A 21,264-nucleotide genomic window follows, 5' to 3' on the forward strand; every position below is an offset into this window, starting at 1 on the left:
GCTGGGATGTAATTCCGAGGTCCGTTATTGACACCTCATTAACTCAAGTGAGCCGGCACGTTTGATTTTGCCGGCTCGAATGCTTATTTTTTTTTCCCCTTTTGCACCGGTAGTTTCTGTTGTGTCTATAAAGGTTCTTGGCTCAGCCGGTGGACAGACTGAGGGGGGGATATTGTGCGTCGCAGCTGGGTCACGTGGGACCACATTGCAAAGTCTCCCTTCTCATCATATATTAAAAAGCTTTTCATCGCAGGTGCTCGGAAGCTTTACTAATTCATGCTGTTTTATCAGGGCAAAGCTGGCACATGTGAGATGAACAGCTTTGTGGATTAGCATCTTTAACACTGTTTTGTTCGACTGCTTGAATGCTGGTAAAAAAATGACTGTTTTCATCCCTTTCTCTGTCTGTCTAACCAAGCCAGTCAAGTGTGTTGCAAAATTTTGACTATCCTCGGATTAGGATCTCGAGTGGAGCACTGTTTCATTCACCCACTTTGAATTCTGGTCAAAACAACTTTCCTGTTTTGTTTTGGGGGTTTTTTTTCGCTCTGCCTAACCAAGCCAGGAGAATATTCTGCAGAATTGTATTTGTTTTCTGTTCTGCTTTACAGTATGTGCTCCCAAACAGAGACTCAGTTGGCTGAAAACAATCCACTTCAACATTATTATCTTTCCCCCGCTGTTATAGCTGCAATGTCCTTCTCTATGATTGTCTATCAAGCTGCCTATCTCTGCCGGCACGACAATTCAGTTAATAACTGTTGAGTCCTCTCTTTCGGCTGAGATGTGAGATAGACAGTGTGACATATGCTGTGTCGACTGTCATTTCTATGGAAACAGAGAGCTCTCGTGGTTTTGAAGAGTTCCTCCTTGCTACACTGAAGGATATTACAAGGAAGCTCGGAGTATCGAACTCCAGCACTTGCTGCAGCGACCCCGTCCCTCCCAGTTGCCCACCTTGCCGGTGAGGAAAATTTACTGCTGCCCTTCTACTCAAATTAAGGAGGGGGGTGGTAAGAAAAAAAAAAGACTCTCTCGGAAATCAATGTGGCAGCCCGACGTGCATTCACAATAGCCCTTTGATCAATTTATATCGAAAATACAATTAAACTGTCACAGGGGGAGAAAAGAAAGCCACATGTGCATTCAGTTTGGTCACCAAGAAGCCCTGGCACATCAATAGCTTGCCTTTTCTCCTCTGCCCTCCTATGGCAACAAATTGTAAAAAAAAAAGGCAGGGAGCATGACGCTATATCCATTAACACTTGGACTTCTGGTCTTTTAAAAAACAGAAAAAAAGCTCTGCAAAAAAAAGCTTCAACAGAGCCATTGCTTTCCTAACGGCAGAGTTCAAAATTTGGGGAATGGTTAGAAGACTAATGCTACAGTCACATCACACTGTCTCATTTCTGTTAGCGTACGACCCCGCTGTGTACACCATTTAAACTGTGTGGCAGGGTTGGATGGTTTGAGTGAAGTACTACCGCAAATACTGACTTTTAAATTAAACGGAAGAACTGAAGAAAAAAAACAAACACATTTTTTTCTTTTACAAACTGTAAAAAACACACATCAGAGCTAAACAGGACAGCCGCTCTCTAGTAAGTAAAGTTAGACCTCAGTTACACAGTTCTAGTACTGGTCAAAGACTTCAGTTCAATTCAATTATTTTATTTATAAAATTGAATCACGACAACAGTCGCTTCAAGGTGCTTTATATTGTAAGGTAGACCCTACAATAATACATACAGAGAAAAACCCAACAATCACTTGACCCCCCTATGAGCAAGCACTTTGGCGACAGTGGGAAGGAAAAACTCCCTTTTAACAGAAAGAAACCTCCGGCAGAACTTCTTGGCAACTAGCAGTTGGTAGGGAACAACTTATAGTCCATGGCCAGTTGACGAGTGGCTGCCAGATATCAAGTGAAATTAACCAATTTCAGCGCAAAGCAGTACAGACTTGCGCTGAAAATCTCTTTGCCATTGATTTGGTCCCTAGCAGGTTGATATGGTTACCTGCAGTTTGTATGGAAGATGCTGACTGAACTGTGTTTAAATGTTTGCCCTTAAACTAAAGGTTATGCCTTTTCAAACATGTTGGTTGCAGCAGTATAATACTTTTATTCTGAAACTGAAGCTTTTCTCCATTAAGTCCATCTTTTACACTGTCTATGTGCCTGGTACAATCTACCACTTTTAGCTAGGTAGCTAGCACTGCCTTGTGTGACATTGTCCTCATCCTACTAGAGTTACTATAGCTTTATATTTTTGGTTTATGGAGCATTTGCCTGGGTTTCAATTTAGCTTCAGTTTTGCTTTAGTTTGATTTAAATGCTTGCATGCCTGTGAAGCCCTTTGAATATTTAAATTGTGTTGAATTTATAAATAAAACTGATTTGATTGTAGGTTTTATTAGCTTAATTAAAATGTACAACTATAAAATTATCTGACGCAGTATCAAGTACACATCACACTGTCACTAAACACACAGATGCCAGGAGGACTTTAAATTTCCAAATTTAAACTTTTAACTATTATGAGTACACTATCAGGGTAGTGTACTTGGTTAGCTTAGCATAGCATGAAGTTGGTATTCATTCGAATAAATGACACACAAATATTTCTGAAAATACAGTGTTTTGTTTGTTTTTTAAAAATTTCAAATATTGTATAACAAGACAAAACTGCAAATGTGAACCAACATTTTTTTCTCACTCTTAACAAACTGAAGCCTTTCACTGAACTACCAAATAAACAGATTGTGGCAGCACTTCTGCTATAACTTTATTCATATTTAACAAATAAAAAGTGTACACATTAGTTTTTGCGTCTCTCACTGAACTAACAGCATGTTTGTACTCTCTGCTCATACTGCCTTCATATTAAATCATTTTTTGCTTTTTAAAGAACTTATTTTAACATTGCACTCAACAACAAACGAATCCTGCCTAACAAGAAAAGTAACTTCAATGGCCAAACTGCTTTATATGTCTTCACGTCAATATATGGGCCGCAAATAAGGGTGACGTTGGCCACAAGTGATCCCCGGGCCGCAAGTTTGAGACCCTTGGTCAAGTTACTGAGGTGTAGATTTTGCAACCTTTAGAAATATTACCTGTTGCACTAACCAGCTAATTAAGCATGTTATTCATCATACAGATTTGAATTGAAAGTAAGTAAATGATCAGAAATGTAAAACTAACAGTTATGATTCTTTTGGTCATTTTTGTACTCTCAGTTATTTAACAGGATTATACATTTACTTAAACGTTAAACATTATGCAGTTACAGAACTTTGCAAACGAGATTAAAATCTCATTAACTGGCTAGGATTTGGTCAAAATCCTCCTTTAACACATTTAACTGTGTCAAAACAGTTTGTAATAATGTTTCTAAAATTAGTGTCTGTGTCTGGAGGGATAAAAGAATATGGAAAGAATGTGGAGAGTAGTCACACTCTCATCAAGAAAAAAATGAAACTTGATTTCAGAGAATACTTGAAATGAGTCGATTTGCATGGGAAACAGGCTGAAATGTTCTCACTTTTCAACAAAATTGGAGTTCAAGGACTCAATCACAGAGAAAAATGACTCGTGAGGAAGAATTCCTTGTGAATTGTCTGTGAAACAAACTATAAAGCCTTCACTTCAAGCCTTATATCATCAGTAATGGCCTATATGTATCAAAAACCCTTCATTCAATTATCCCACTTTGTTAAGTGACACGATAATATTTCTAAAAGCTTGTAATTTTCCCCCAACAGTGAAAAACAAACATATTTCTGCTCCTACATGCTTCATCTTGCAGTTTGAAGTGGGCCGAGAGGTGAAGTGGCACTCATCAGACATCTGTGCGTGATAACTTATAAGCGAGCTGTCTTTGTTTGTGAAATTAATCAGCTTCAAGAGCAGCAAATGTTAGCGCTGACTCGATCTGGTCGCCATTTGTGCTTCACTTGAGTTAGGCCAGAAAGATGGCACTGGAAACAGGCTGCTTAGGGCAATTAGCCAGTTAGCCTTTAAGGCCTTGTGTCCTGGCCTGTCGAGAACTGGCTGCCTTCTATGTAGCCAGATGGTAGCCTCAGACTGTGTACAAAAATAGCCTATCAAATGTCTGTTGATGTGTAAACTTGAGATATGCAGTGAGAGCAGCTGAGACATGAAGGTGAAATGTCACTTAACTTACAATCCTCACTTGTGGACATCTGACATCTCTTGTTTTGTGCATAATTTCCAGCATGTTGTATTCTAATTACAGGCAGTTGTCAACAGTTTAACTTTTTTGTATCACTTCAGCTACTAAACAGTCATAAATACACATTTAGTGCTTTTTTTAAATGATCATTTTTGCTCTTGGTATCACAGTAGGTTCAAATTTAGATACGTTTGCACTATTACTAAGAAGTGTTGCTTTTGTCTTTAATTAAGTGTTGCTTGAGCAGAAAGAATAATGCAACCTCTCTGCAAGAAAATAAAAATAATTTAAGTTATATTTAAATAGGAAAAAAAATTAGCAAAGAAATTAAATGAATGAATATTGATACCATCTACATTTGGATTGGCTGCCTATAAACCCTGCTTTCACCATCCAGTTCTCTCTGCCTCCAGGTACAAAATCTACAGTGCAACCAAAACAAAGCAGTAGGTATTGGTAACTTTCCTCAGGTGGGTGGAATGGTAGAAAAATTTAAGTAGGAAACCCTAACCAGCTAAGGAAAGAGTTCTGCTGTCAGGCGAGGCAAAGAAAGCAAAGAAAGAGACTGAAAAGAGAGACTGCATTGCTCCTATATTAGCTTCTATTCATTGGTTCTCAGCTATACTCAGAATTTAAATCCTTACAAAGTGCAGCACTTTGCTCTTAGACTGCAGGCTATTAAAGATAATTCTTCAAACATTCCTTTTTCATAAAGCTCACAGTCAGGGCTGGATCAGGTGACCATGAACCAAACTTTAGTCATAGGACCAGGCTGCTGGGGGACTTCCTGTGATGCACTCTCATTCCTTTGTTTACCTTTTATCACCTCTAGTTTGTTTTCTTCTGTTTGTCCCTGAGTCCGATTCCTCTGTGGGTCACTTCCTATTAAAAGGGAGTTCTTCCTCCCCACTCTCACCAAGTTCCTGCCTACAGAGGCTCATCTGATTAATGGGGTTTTTCTCTTTAATGCTTTAAGGTTACCTTGATACAACTGTTGTGATTGTTGCCAAACAAGTAAAACTGAACTAAACTGGAAACCTCAGGTTGGGATTAGCAATGGTAGCAGCTCCAGCTGGTTCAAAAGCGGTCAAAATGTTTTTACTGTTGTTCCTCTACAATAATTAAGAGGGTTGTTATAGTCAAGTGTTGAATTCTAAAAAGATACACTACTTGACCTATTCTATCTGGAACTGTAAAATTAATAAACTCTTGTTGCAGTTGTTACAGCCATGCAAAAACAACGCAATACTTCTACAAAAAATATTTAAATGCCCTTTAATCCGTTGTTTGTGGCGTTCTCAGTAAATGGAATCCAAAACATACTTTACCTTTTTAATCTGTAAGGAAAAAGCCTGAAGCAACTGTATAATTAAGAAGTGTAATATAATAAATGTTAAATGGTCATTTTGTCAAGTCTGTTGACTTGAATAGATGAACATTTACATTTTAACTGCTTCAAGAAATTATATCTTTTTTAACTGCAGATGTGTCAAAGGTTTTAATATGTTGGCGGCTCTACTGTTAAAGTCTAACTATTCTTTGCTCTACTTCAGTAAACAACATTGTTGTTTGTACTGAATCAAGAATAAATTGATGCAATATTCCATATTTTATATTTCTAAACTGTAAGATTTTTGGTTTATCTTGAGGAATAAGGGGATCCGTTTTGGCATCAACGTACTTGGCAACGTTGAATTTCTTTTTTACAGTATAAAAAATTAAATGATATTAAAATGAGGCTTTGATTCCTCATTGAGACCATCACTTGGCTCAGTTAAATTTTTGAATAAGTTGACATTTTTGTTTCCTTTGTGTCGAACTTTCTTGAGCAGGTGGGGCTGCTTTCACTCAGCTGAATAATGCCGGGCCAACAAAATACTTGTGATGTTGATGAGAGAAGATTAATTAATCTGACAAAACCAGTGGGTGTTTTAAACACTGGTAGGCAGGTGATAGCATGGAGATAATTGCAGGTGCCCTAGACATGTTGGCGTATCTCTCTCAGACATCACTTCGCCCCTGCAACGTTGTCAGACAGATGTTTACCGGGTGTCATCACCGCAAGACCTCATCGCGCCCGTTTCCTCCGAAGCTCACGCACAAAAGTCGCCCCCCCCCTCGTGCCCACACTTCCCAGAACACAACAGGGAACTTATCGCCCAATCAATAAACACTGCCAATGCATGCTCCAGGTCGCCACTGGAGACCTGCAGAGGCTGCCATGTCTAGAGTACAGCCAGGCCTGCGCCATATTGCAAACTCCTTGCCTCTGTGCCAAGGTGAGCAGCTGGTAATGGGGGGGAGTATGAACAGAGACCAAAAACCACCACCACCACCCCCAGCCCCCCCACACACAAAAACAAAACACACAAATCCCAGCACCTTTCCACTGCCATAAGACTCGCGAGTCCTTTCCCCAGGATGCCTCAACCGCTGAGTCATACAGGGCTGTGGAGCGTATTATGTCTGTATTCATCAGCCTTTTTTGTCTTTTCTGTGAGTTCTAGCCTATTACTGGAGGCTAGTATTTGCAGGTGCGTGCGTGTGTGTGTGTTTGCATGTACGCTGGGGTGTTTGTTCACTACGCTGAAGACTCTACCCACCAGGCCCAGAACCACTGGGGCATATCAGGGGCTGTAAATACTTTATGAGATATGATAGTGCAGCACAAACACTCCTCAACCACAGGCCATTAACCATTTTCAGTGGATATGTGCCCTTTGGTAAAGTAAGAAATAATGAAATAAACAAACATTCTCTTCCCCCAGTGACAGCCCAGGCCCTCTGAGGCCTGTATGCAGCTCGCCTGCTAATGAGAGGCAGTGCAAGGCTTCCCTTTCTGCAGGAAAAAGAAAATCATTGGCCAATACAGCGAGCTTAGCAGCCAACCAGCTCCCCAACAAGCCACTGCCAGAGTCTTTTCCATCACATCTCGATCGCTTCTCTTAATTTCTTCCTGTTCCAGCTGCTTTTGTTACGCTTGCTCTGGAAAAATTGCAATTTCATTTGTTAGTACTTCACAGCTCGATAAAGCTGTTGTAAAGAGCAAAAATAAATAAATTAAAAAAACTAAGCCGAGGGAGATTGAGTTTACCAAATAACTGCAGACGGGATGTTGTAATTCAAGTGCAGTTTCATCATTCTATCTTTTACTGTGTGTCAAGCACTGCTCCCTTGTTTATAATAACCTGTCATTGTGTTATTTCCAGTTGTTTTTTTTCCATCACAAACAAAAGCGGTTTTGTTCCACGCTGTGTTCGCCGGCTGCCACGATGTCATTCGCAGTGACAAAAGCCTTCTCTTTTGTGTTTCTTGTAGTTTTTCACCCATTCGGAGCCTCTACATGGCAAAAAATACGGCCTCCACCTGAGGATACAGATGCAGATGCTTGTGCTCTATGTTGAGCCATGTGTTCAACTCAAAAGCTATTCATTCCCTTTAGGGCTTCATTCATCACTTGTACTTTATCTGGCAATTACCAAACAGTAATTGCAATCAGATAAGATCTACATACTGCAATCCTATGTGACAACTGGCTAGTGAGCTGACAATGAGGAAAAGCACCCAGCTGCACGTACTTAGGAGGGGAAACAACAAGTGCTCACAGTCATGATTAAGTGAGCTGCTCGAAGGTTGATGCTTTAATGGTGTCTTCGGGATATGGGCTCTTAGGTCGCGGCCTCCTACTCTCTAAGTGTATACCTCACTCAGATAATCCATTCTTCTTATGCTATTAGTCCCTTTACAAGCTAAAAGGACAAGTGGGACATCAATCACCACTCTCCAAAGACAAAGTGGTTTGATCAAGCTCTGTATTTACTTTTGATCTTCATTCATTCTGGGGTTTTCTTTTCAACTTTTTTTTTTGTTCTTTCTTGTATTTGCTCGCCCGCAAATGTTGTAATCCTTTTAGGCCAGAACTGAAAGTCAACCCTCACTCGGGGAGGACGTATGTTGCAGAATCTCATTTGGTTGGATGACTCCATCCTCCGTGGACGCACGATAGGAATGCAAAGCACTAGCCTCATTCAGCCCCTCGCACAAAACAGCCTTTCTTCCGACTCAGACATCCTGACCTTGCCACAACGCTTCACAATCTCCTCAATTACAGTAGGTTGGAAGAGGAGACTGATATCTTGACTTCCGCTTCGCTGCATGTAAAGCAAGCATTATTTGGCCCATCTTCTTGTACACCCCCTCCCAATGTTATCTGGGTCGACACTGTGTTTTCATTTTGTTGAACAAATAATACCTTCGGAGGAAGTCATATTTCACTGTAGGGCAAGACAGCCGCTTTAGGATGGTTTGATGAGAGTGGAATGGACATTGTGCAAGCAGCCACAGAGCTGACAGTAAGCACAAAATATATTGGACAGCCGACAGCAAGCAAAGCCCGGGGATGGATGGATGGAAGTCCGATATGTGAGCATTACCCGATCGGAGTATCACGTCACGTCGACTAATAGATGACGGGTTGATTCTCGTATTCGCGGGGACAGAATGATACATTCGTATACAGTACTTTATTTGTTGTGAAGGATGTCATTAAGCGGCGATCGTTGCCACTGAGTGTAGTTTGCAGAGGACAATTATATAGAAATGTATTATGTTACCGAGACTAGGCACCTCAGGTAGTTAGGTTCTGCCTATCAGTGCTATTATAGGAAATGAATATCAAAATTGCTGTATCACAAATTCAAAATTTTCTATGTGTGTGACTGTAGCATGTAAATGAAGCAATATTTGGTGAAATGTGCATTAATTTGGACTGATAAATAACAGATCGCTATCTTCATAAATATGTATTGACAAGACAGCACATAATGAGGCTTTTTTTTTGATGAACAAAAATAGCACTGCCTCAGTACTGAAAGTTCATGTTGTGTTGCGTAGATGGCGTCTTCATGCAAACAGAAAAAAAAGGTAAACAACTAATAAGCATTAAGAAAAAAGAAACTAAACATGGGAAAGAATCTAGGGACTGCAAGTTCTAATTTGCAAGAAGCAGTTCATTACTTTCTCCTTTTTTGCACTGGTGGGTGATACGTTTGATTTTCCCATCTGGCCAGTTTCCGTTGAAGGAACGATGATTGACGACGTGGGGAAAGCCGCAGTCCCATTATTTTACTTACAGCAAACACCATTATGGAAGGGCTTGTTGAAACAATGTATAAAAAATGAATATAAAATAACCTTTTAGGGATTATGTTTTTCAAGTCTTTTAAGCTTTTCTTAAAAAACATAGGATTGGGGTTAGGGTCGTTCCCAATAACGATTTCAGAGGATTAGTATATTTTCTATATTTTGGAAAAAGGCAAAAGAACTTTTTCCAAAAAAAACTATAAAATATTTTTCATGTGCGTCATTTAGAGTGAGTCATCATAAGTCTCAGGTTATTGCATGTAAAATGACAAGTGTGCCCTTGACCTTGGTGCAAGTGTGACCTTGCATAATATGGGTAAAGATCCAATCCAGTTATTCTGTGCAATTTGGATCAAATTGCGGAATAACGAGTTTTGCAAATTGTGGACAACAGTGTTGGAGTGTTTCTTGGAAAAAAAAATTTTGAACAAAAATTGCCACAAAATTTGCAAAAGTAAGTACAGACCTGAACCAAAGTAAAACCAGTCCAAAAGTATCCACTACCATATGTAGGCCTACATAAAACAGCAGTCCTACAGTACCTGTGTTTGTGCAACTGAATCAAATTAAAAATAGCCTACTTTAAAAACACAAAACAAAAGAAAAAGTTTCAGTTTAATTTTGACAAAATCCAGCTGCAGGAGACTGACAGCCTTGGCATTATTCATTTAAATCATTTTATTCATCTAGTTGTTTGTCAAAGTCACACTTAACCACTGGAGACGAGTAAAAAAGAGCCAAATGTTGGTCTGGAGCCACAAGTTCAAGACCAGTCACTGTGACAATTTCACTGCTTTACACATGCAGATCACACACAAGCCCATGGTTTCAGTTCAAGAATTGGAGAACATCCATCAATACTTTCTATTTAACTTTACAGTTCATTTTAAACTGACGCCAACTGAAAAGAGCAAACTTTAACTTCTGCTGTGAAAGTTTGATCTTAAATTTGACTTAAAGTAGTATGCAAAAGGTCCTGAAAGGTCTTAAATGTAACTCGTTTACCTGCAGACACCCTGTTTACAAATCTGAATTCTCAAAGACGCCTTTGAGAACCAATCTCCAGAATCTACTTTGCTGCAAACATCTTCATTACTACAGCAGTCATTGCTGTTGGCACTTTCTGGTGATCACTTATCAATTTTACAGTCCAGACAGTTTTCGTAATGACGTTGGAGATTCTGTATGTGCTGCTATTTTCTTTTCCAAACTATAATGCTGTTATGGCTGCTCTCACCAACTACTTCCTTTCATTCCCCGAGAACAAATTGAAGATGGAAATTGAAAAAAAAAAAGTATTTTTGAGGACATGGGTGCAGTTTAAGCCACACCAAATGACACTTGGGCCCAAATTGAGAGCTATATGTGCATGTGTATAAAACTAGGAAAACACGACTTGCTCGTTGTTAGTAATAAAAATAATTATACTACATAAAATTAAAATTCTGACCGTTTTTATACAGGTTTCACTATAAACATACTATATTTTGCATCAATAGACTTTTTCCATGTTAAATCTTTCAAATGTGAGAAAATCAGCCTGACCTCTGCCATTTATTTTATCCAAGTAAAAGCACCCCGAGAGTAGTGCACTCTGGTATTTTTCTTGTAAATCTTTCCTTCAGATTTTTACTTAAAGCATCCTAGCTTCATAAATATTAAGTACCGATGGCACTTCTACGGGGATTTACTTTAATAGATGAACACCAGCACTATCTGAATTTGAATTAGCAACTATCTATAAGTCGAGATAGTAAATCTGAGGAGGCATTCAGTACCTACTTTTGTCACTTAGTGCTTTTTTATGCCTGACATGCTTTCTGTATGCAATGGATACGCTTTAGTGTCCACAAAAGAGTTTTAAGGTTCAATTTCCTGCCTTAATTAGCATACTATATTATGGCCATTTTGTTTTATTTCTATTGATGTGTCTGATTTATGTGCACTCACTGAAAAAGCTCTGAAAACTCATCTGCGGAGCTTATTGAGGTGTCTGTGCATGCACTTAAAACTGGTGCCTAGACAAAGCAGAACAAAAACCTAATCACTGTTTTGTTTTTTTTATCACATGTTGTTTTGTTTAGCCTGTGTGTAATGCTCGTGCGTGAGTGGATGGTCGGATGTGGGCTCATCTTTAGTCATGACATGAAGCTGCTGTGTTTCATCAGCAGCAGGTTTCGGTATAACAGAGCAGCTGTAGTTTGCATCTGCCTGTAGTGCAGATGCTCTGCTGCATCTGACAAAGAAAAAGGAAAGAAAGTTGAGCCTTGTACTACCTTTCCGACGTACTGAAGATCGGTCCCGGTGTACTCCTCCAACAAAAAGAACTGGTTCCACATCCAACCTCGCTTAGAGCGTCTCAGTGGCACTCCGTTGGCATCCTGTCCTGTCAGTCCTGACCCCCTCCGCCCCCCTGTAGTCCTTCTCAAGGCCCTGAGCCCTTGACCTGGAGAGCTGAGGTGGACCATGGCCCACAGCACCATAAATATGCAAACTTTCCTTCTATCCATGGCCACGCCACCACAGCCTTCTGTTTTCTGTCCACTCCTCAGTGGTCTGTGTCCAGGGTTTTTTTTGGGTTTTTTCGGTCAGAGTATCGGATCAGTTCTCATGCTGTAATCTACTGAAGCAGGAAAGGCCCCTCAGACTCACATTGGGTGGCAACCAGCATCTAGAACATTTACAAAGACAAAGCAGAGTGTCAATATTGGGAGGAGAGGAAGTAATTTGTTATTGCACAAGCTCTCGTTTTGTTTCATAACCTGTCGTTAACACCAGCTTAGTCTTCAGTGCACAATAACAAACATATATCTTTAAACACTTCTTAAGAATCTACTGATATGAAAATCTATGAAGTCATTTTATAGCCACAAGACCTCAATCTTAAACATAAGGAAAAGAAGGAATTTATATTATAAATGCAAAAAAAAAATCATTTCACAAAGACATTTCCATCCAAATCCTCGCCTTTACATTTCCCTTCACTTCTCACCGCTGAATCGCTTCAGTGATCTTTCACTTTCCCTCCAGATGGAACTGATCAGCAGGAAAAAACCTGCGTGCTACAGGTGGGTTACTGCTGCTGGAAGCTTTCGTTTGCTTTCGCAGGTGAACTGAAATTAATTAGTTGTAGATTTTGTAATGAGCCAAACCTTCAGCAAGGTTCAGCTTCTCAAATGTGAAGATTGGCAGTTTCTCTGTGCTTTACCACATTTCCTAAAATAAAAATTGGTAGTCTCGACAGTTAATAGCCATGGGTGTGGTTGATATGAACAAACACGCTGTACTCCAAATAAAAGACAAAAATAAATAAATGGCTGAAAAGGTTTCACAGAGACAAACCTATAAAAAAAACCCAAAAGATGAAGATTACTTTTTGTTTTGGAGGCAGTCCAATGCTTGGACTGTTTGATCATTAAAACGGCTGCACAAAGTTTTCCAAGTCAGGTGCATCTCCAGAGCTCCAAGAGAACTGCTATCAAGAGCTCAAACCCATGACAATAAATAACTTCAAGCATAAACAGCAACGGGTTTGCATTTTTCTGAACAATTAATTGCTGTATTATGACACTTTGTATGTAATTACCAACTTCACCCCTTTCTCGTCACAGACTGATTCCATTGTACTGCCATTTTCTTTCTGTCTTGATGCTTTGAGGTGGCAACTGACCGTGTGCAGCTGCAAACCTACTAAACAACTATTTCAAAGGAAAGATATTTCAAGTTCATTGCACAGAGCTGCAGTAATTTGGGTTGTGCTGCAGTCTCCAACTAGTGTTTTCCCTAGTGTGACTGCAGCATTATATTCACAGTTAATTTGGTCATGCAGTGCTTGATTTTCATGTTGCATTAGTGAAGCTGTGACAACATGAGTGCAGTGGGTAACTGGTTTGCATCTCCATTTTAGCAGAAAAGAATTTACATAAAAAATGTAATAATAATAATAATAATAATGAAAATCATCATCCATTTGTCATTGCTTGCTAAAGGCAGTGAACCATTAAGAGCAAATATAAACATATCAGGGCAAGGCTTTGTTGAGTTAACATGATCACTTATTCTAATCAAACAGAGGGCCTTGCAAATAATATTTGGCCTCCAATACAAGGCTGCTGCAAATATAGCAACGCTGGCCTGTGCAGCTTAGATAAATAAATGCCCCGGGCATTGTTTAGGAAACGTTGTATATCATTATAATTTCAACATTTTTTACATTCTGTGAATAATAGAAGTGAAACAATTTAAATACATCACCTTGGCATTATTTAAAAACCAACCGTGTGACCCAGAAAAAGCTGCATCACCCTTATTTTTTATTCCCATATCAAACCTTACACGTTGAAATCAAAATGCTCAAGTCAAAAGATTTCGTGAAAATCAAATACAGGAAAAGCTGGGCACAAGACCAAAATGATAACAGGAATGCGAAGGGCAGACACGCTCACATTTCCTCTGCACGAGCTTTGATGTACATTCATGTGGACACGCGTACTGTATGCTGAATGTCAGTCATCTGATTGATGGGCAGGCTGAGTGCTGCCTAACATGATAAATTTAAGATTAGTATGTTTGCACATCAACGTATAGGCTTACATCTTGTACAGCATTTGTAGAGCTTTATCTGAATTAAGCCTCTGAATCAACATCTAATAGAGTACACGGCTGTATGTGGAGCGGCCCGTTCTATCTTTTTAAGCAATCTGCTTCTGCACACTTTATCTGACCCAGCAGAATGCCAATGGAGACCCTGGGCAATGTCGAGGCCCGTTTATTACCTTAAGATCAGGGTAAAGATACTGAACAAAATGACTGTTTGCAAACCATACAGAATGGTCCTTACGTGGGCGGCAGAATATCTGCGCTCAGTCATTTCTCCCACCCATTCTCTTTTTCTGTCCGCTGTCCTCCAAAGGCCAGTGAACACTGGCAAATGTAAGAGGGAAACGGAACAAGAAGAACAGCAACAGGACGGAGGTGGAGGAGGAGCAGAAGGTAAAAAGAGAAAGAAGGCCATGTATTATGCTTTTGTTCTCATTATTCCTCAGCGGCTGGGCGATATCCAGGCCGCCAATGTTCCTCAGCTGAGGTTTGGTAGGAGGGTTATCAGAGGGTCCGCTGGGGAGCGTCTGCAACGTTCCTCCATATCGCGTGCTCTCAGAAGGTGGGAGCAGAGGGATGAGGGGCCTGGGGAGAGGGGCAGTGTAGCCCCAGTGTAAGGCAGGTTTGGTCAGCTTCCCTGTGCAGACTATATCAGAGAATGAGGAAACGATGTCTCCGGACATGAATTAAGTACCCTGACCTGCATGCAGAAGTGCAGCCAGACAGACTGAAGGGAGTGAGAGAAATGGAGCGAGAGAAGAGCAGGGAGAGGAAAGGTGTCGGCTGATGGGAGCAGAGCCGGTAGTGTTATGCTGTTACAATACCAGAGTTTTTGCTGTAGATACAACACCTTAAGTTTAGTTTAAAATCTGATGCTGCAGAAATAAAGAAGAAAAAAACCCCACACATCAAACAACCGCTGAGATTCATACAAAACAGATGCCGCACTACATCGACTGGGACAGCTTTGCAGCAACTTTTGTACAGGGATTTTGATGTTGGTTGGGTGTCTTTGTAGCGGCTGCATATTTCTCCACTGTGCCAGTCTGTCAAGCTGTTTGTGGTGAAAAAGATTCGCTTCAAAACATAATGGAGAGTTTGATGCAATTGTGTGTTTTCAGCTTATTTGGCAATGTCTGCTGCATTGGCAGAGGTTCACGAAGACAGTTTGAATGTCTTATTTACTTTCACTCCTACAAGCCGATCCCAGAGATCAGCCAGGGCACAGACTCCAACGTCAAGATGCTTGTCGACTGAACTGTTTTTATTAACAATGCTGCAGCATGCTTTTGTTTGCCTTCCTTACATACCCAATGAAAAGAAAAGCGTCTCCTGGTGAGCTGGAGATCATCACAAAGTTTATCTGCAACCTTGTTTTGACAAAAGTTGAGATGCCGTGCAAAATGTAAACCAGGATACTGACTGGGAAGTGATTTAAACCATACACTTCATTGTACATCACAGATAGAAATGTGTGTATACATCTTTTTCTTTTTACTTTGGGCAACAGCATTTCGAGCTTCAGAGGTTTAAGACCCTAGTGCTACCCAAACCCAATGTTTTACAGAAAAGCAAAACAGATTATTTTCTAAAAAAAAACATATGACTTTTTTGATGTGTGTCTTGGAAGAAGACTTTAATGAAAACAAAAAACATGTTTTCTGATTACCACAGGTTAGAGTTAAGGCTAGGGTTAGGACTGCTGTTGTCAGCGATGGGTTAATGCCTCAGCATCCAAAACTCAAAGCAATTCATATTGACACAAAGAGATTTTTGAAATTCTCTGAATCTCTTACTAATGTTATGCGGCATGGCTGATAATTTCCCCAGATTAATGCTAATAAGTCTTACACAGTGGTGAGCCCGTTTACTTCTGAAATAGATGTGATTTTATTATTTCACACCAATAATTTTACTGTTGTTGGTAATTAGTTAAATGTTGTCTTTACATTGTTTTTAATGAAATACATAGTTTAAATGCTTTAAAACGTTTTTATGCCCAAACCTTTATATTACATGTAGCAGTTCTAAAACCAGAGGACCATATGGTAAGGATTTTCAAACACGTGTAGGTGTGCAATATTTTTACACAAGTACAATATTGTGCAAAAGGCTTGAATCACCCCTCATTATTATATCTTGCTAGGAAATGGGAAATAGATGTATTAATAGTAATTTATTGAAACATATAAGGCAAAAAGAATTTGTACAATTCTTGAATATTTGGTATATACACAATAATACAATAGTTCCCCAGGCTTCTTCAGGGGTCTTCTTTGAATCTTGCCTGGTTTTTGTTCCATTCTCTGTCAAGATGATGCCACACTGCGTCAATAAGGTTGAAGTCTGGGCTCTGAGGAGGCCAATCCATGACTGATTGGTCTGTTTGGTATTTCTGCCATGCTAAAAAATAACGCTGTTGCCAATCAGATGCTTTCCAGATGGTATTACATGGTGGATCAACATCTGTTGGTACTTTTTTTGTCTTCATCGTTCCATCAGTTTTACAAAATGAAGCCCAAACCATAACAAAGCCTCCAACGTGTTTTACTGCAGACTCTTACTGTTCTATTGCTACTAATTTTAAGTCTAGCTCTGGTGTAATTTGGCATTCCTCATATTGTTCAAGTTTCTTTTTTATGCCGCTTCTTCTTTTGTTCGCCACTTGTTTAGTTTCCTCTGAGTTTTTAAGGACACACTGCACACCATGCTGAGATATACCAAGTTTTTAGCTAATTGGTCTTCTGCAAATCACCTTGCTGGTATAAAAATACTATTTTATGCAAGTCAAACTGTATTTTCTTTGGCATTTTTCACAGATTGAACAAAAGAAAAGGGAACAAATTATGTGTTCTCGCCACAGGCTGCTAATAACAAAAATACAATTTCAAATTGGTTCTTTGGTAAGTTGCCTGTTATGTGTCGACACAACAGTCGCTTAACAAACACAAAAAACACTGTAAATGGTGATTTGCAAGGAAGAGGTGAATGTCTTCAGAAAGCCTAGAGAACTGCTGGTCAACACAACTTTAAAAAACGAGGCAAATTGCAAAGACATTTGGGTGACTCAAGACTTTTGCACAGTATTGTATTTAATTTAAAGGCCAAAACGTAGAGCTATTTAGTTTAGACTTGTATCCAAGTTTCGTGAATATGAGAATCCATATGTGAGAAACAGTACCCATATTTAACTTGATATATACTAGAACCTTAAGCAGATAAATAACTATTAAAAAGACATGCTGATGAGTTTCCATTGTCCTTTTAAGGAATAAGTTACCTTTTGTACACATTTCAAAAGAGGACTGATCAGACTGGTCTTAAAAACTAACCATCTCTTCAGTTTCACAAGTGTTAAGTTGTTTATGACAAAAGAAAAATATCAGTAGAGCTGCTGCTGTTTATTTTTTCTTTGTATTCATAAGAGTGAATGATGGCGTGTCTTGTGGACTGCATTGTGGCACGACTTCAGAGAAAACCAGATTCTGTGATCTGTTAAACAAATGTCAAACCGAATGTTTGTTTATGTCGCCTAGATGAGACGCTGAACTTCTGCATACAGGACACACATGCCTAAAGTTAGATATCAGGTACTTACTGTGACAACACTAAGGGGCAAAAGGGGTGGGGGTGGGGGTGGGGAGTGAAGGAGAGGTAGAAACGTCCTGTCAGAGCAGCGTCAGCAGTCAGGCTAGGAGACTGGCCCATCCATTACGCTACCTGTCTTCTAGAGGCAGCCAAGGCATGCCCTGTTTTCCCCTTATGAGGCAAATTGAAACTGGGGGTTAGGTCCCCTCTTTCTCTTTTCCCTCATGCGTTGCAGTTTATAGCAGTCCCCCCTCCTCCCCCCTCTCACATCTCCATCCCCATCCCCCGGCGTATGCCTGCTTTGCTTGCATAGGCCTAAGCTGATATGCATTATCGCTGGGCTTTTCGCTGAAAGCCAGTCACTTTGCATGTGTCCTCTGCCTGGCTCAGCACGGGGTGGGGAGGGTGGGGTGGGGGAGACTTCCAGGTCAACAGGCGTGCGCTGATGGAGGCAGGTGAAAGTGAGATGGACTGTCAGGCTTCTTAATAATGCCCGTAGAGAAATAGTCTCTCAGACCACCACCCTCCGCTTTCTATAAACTGCAACTCACAGGCCAGACGCTCTGTTTCCTATCCAAATTTGTAAGATGACTGGATGATTTTTCCCCTGCTCTCTCTCTAGTTTTTTCCCTTTTTCATTTCCCTCCCCCAACTCCCTGCTCTCTCGACTTTATGAATTTACTTAATTGACGCTGGAGAGGAGCATGTGGGACTTTGTGCTATTGATTTGCTGTAGGCTTCAGCGTGGTTGGAAATACCAGCCAGTCTCTGGGGTGGACTCATGAAGCTTTCTACCTCCAGTCCCTCAGCACTGGGAAGCCGGCCTTTTCAATGGATTTCTTCATAATGTCACTGTGGAAAGCTAATGCTTTCACTACATAGAGGGCTCCACTGTCCCTAAGGAGCGCTCGCCCCATGACCACATTTGTCATACCCTAGAAGCCATATTGTACAGTCCCTGCCCTGATAATTCTCTTGACAAGGGACCACGACCAGGAGTAAGTCAGCTAAAGCTTGATTTTTGCTACGTCAAAAAATGTCATGGCTGGTTAAGAATGCTGCGGTGCCACGTGGAGCCCAGTGGCTACGACAAAAATGCTTGCCTCTTTACATTTATACTCTATGAGGCTGACGGTGAAAGAAAGAAAGGATGGAGATTTAAGGGAATTTCTGGTTTCTTTCAACTTGGATCTTATTTTCAGTATTAAAATACATCATTTGTATTTGCCTTCCTTAAAGAAGTCTGAGAGATCAAGAGAACGCAAAACTTAAACTAGATACACCAAACCCAACTGAGGTCAAATTAGTTGGCAGAAAAAACAAAGAAGAAGAGAAAAAGATATCACTCCAAGTGTCTACTGCATCCATCACAGTATGCAGACTGTATTATACAATGAATAACAAAATTTGGGTGTGCACATTTTGTGTGTTTACCTAACGCCTCTCAAACAGGCCAAGAGAGCAGTCGGAGACCCCATGGGAACCACAGGACTACGGAAAAATGTGCATTCCATGACTGGCTGGAAAGTGATTCCTGGGCGCTGCTGGGTGCTGCATCAAAAACCGCCTTATGATTGCTATGGTTACAGACAGTTTGCAGACAAGTTGGTGTCTTGCGTGCAACCGCTCGCCAACTACTCGTCAAGTGGTAGCGAAACATAAAAAAGGATGATCCAAACGTAAAATGAAGAACGTTCATCTGCAAAGTAAAATTTGTGCCTCACCGCTGCAACCAACATGTTTCAAAAAGTGCAACTTTTACTCACTTTTCACACTTTTATTACTGCATGAGTAGATGGTGAGTGTTTGGAGACGTAACAGCATAGTCTGTGCAAACTATAGGCACCAGTGGGAATCTGCTGGTGATCAAAGCAATTGCAAAGAGGGTTTTGGTGCAGTGCTGCATACCTCTTTGCAACCAATTTCACCCAGCAGCTGTCGGCGATGGCTTGCCAACCAGCTAGGTCACTCTCGGCCGGTGGTTGCCAAGGGCGCAGGCCTTTGTGACTTAAGCAGCAGCCTCTGATGCTGAAAATTGAGGTCACTGGTGCCAAAACTGAACAAAGTACATTAAGCTTAACCGAAAAACTGCCAAACTGTTGTATAAATATCAAAGAGCTAAATATAAAAGCGACAAGCATGGTTAGCTCTTTGTCTTTCTCAAGCTAATATAGTCTGATGCTATAATAATTTTGTTGCATCCCTCCTCTGAACATCTGGAGTGTTGTGATTAAATCAGTCTCTAATTAAGTTGTGTCCCATAAATAGTCATGTCATCCCTTACAGATTTTAAAAAGCTGATCTTTCAAATGAAGCGTTACAAACTGCAGTTCCTCTAATATCCACTTGAGGCTGTCTCCAAAAGTGGGTCATTCCCCACTGACTCAGAGAAAAACTTTGAAACTCTGGTACAAAAATGATTTTGGTATCTATAGCTAAGTTCCCAATTTGTAACAACAATAGTTTTTGATTAATCTGCCTATTTTAATCGCACTGAGACCAAATCATGGATTATTGTGGTGTGGCCACTTTGATGGACAGGCTCCTGTATCAGCTAGCTGTCTGCTATTCCATTAAGCATACTTGATGCAATTATTAGATAAATAATACAACTTTCTCTACCAGTAATAATTATACATTCAAGAAATCCACATTGAAGTATCCTATTTGTGTTTTACTTAGGACTAAATAGCAGGTATTTATGTTTGTGCCATGCACTCATGTGGTCAATGCATTCATCCAGATAAAAGGCATACATAGACAATATGCATAGACTGTGGTCACTTCTGTGTGCAGAAAAACAACATGGCAGTGGCCAGAACGCCATAAACAAAACAAACAAAACCAATTAGCGATGCTGCACCATTATTATGCAGTTTAGGATTTTAACTCCAAATAAAGTTCATCTAAAGGTTCTGCTACTTCCTCTGTGTTTCTGGATCACACTTACGGTGAGTACAATGTAATTAAAACTGAGAAAACGGAGAAATTATGGTGGGGGACTACAGGCTAAACACAAGCCATAATTAACCCTAATTTTCTGTTAAAGAAAGAGGAACCGGAGCAAAAACGTGTAACCGAAGAATAAAAATGAGTCTGCTCTTGTTCGAGCCATCTTCCTCGAACGCCCATTGCTGTAGGTGAATTTTGAAACAGAGCCACAGGTCTCGTCTTTCCCTGTTTGCTTTCTCAGGGAGCACCATCGTCATAATGAAGGTGTGTAATAGAACATGACACCATAATTATATTCTCCCAGTTAAGAGGCAGTGTTTACAACAAGCACAAGGCTGCCTTTATTTTCTCCCTCCTTGCACACAGACACACACACACACACTGGCTGCCTCGCCTGCCCCGTCTTCACTTCATATCATGTGCCATTTAATTGCATTAAAAAAAATGCTTGATGAAAAAATGAAAAAAGTAAATTGCTTTAAATTGCCTGTCACAGATTGTGTGGAGTCACCATAGAGCAATAAGACTTGTGCTTTGTGGTGGGTGCTGGGTAAGCAAGATTAATGTGTCTGCTGCCAATTTTAGAATGCCCCATGATTCTACGCTCAAAGAATTGCCTGGGATAACATTTTGAATCAGAGCAATTAGTTATTAAATGCATCTATCGGGTTTATCGAACACAGGACCGTGAGGATAGAGACAGGGACAACGTGAGCTGCACAAATGCATTCATCAATACATATTGGATCTGGCCAGCTAATGGCCTTTTCTGTGAACATGGGCTGTT

The 21,264-nt window shown here is 40.2% G+C and overlaps 1 protein-coding gene across 1 annotated transcript in view; it reads right to left on the bottom strand.

The window, feature by feature from the left end:
• Positions 1–21,264, bottom strand: part of LOC134634103 (cadherin-6-like) — a 75,105-nt gene that overhangs the window by 38,601 nt on the left and 15,240 nt on the right. The window contains exon 2 of the mRNA XM_063483173.1: positions 11,615–12,009. Within this exon, the coding sequence (XP_063339243.1) occupies positions 11,615–11,848 (234 nt within the window). The 5' untranslated portion in view covers positions 11,849–12,009. The remainder of the gene's footprint in view (positions 1–11,614; positions 12,010–21,264) is intronic.

Source organism: Pelmatolapia mariae, linkage group LG9 (assembly GCF_036321145.2).
Source record: "Pelmatolapia mariae isolate MD_Pm_ZW linkage group LG9, Pm_UMD_F_2, whole genome shotgun sequence".
Taxonomy (NCBI): Eukaryota; Metazoa; Chordata; class Actinopteri; order Cichliformes; family Cichlidae; genus Pelmatolapia; species Pelmatolapia mariae.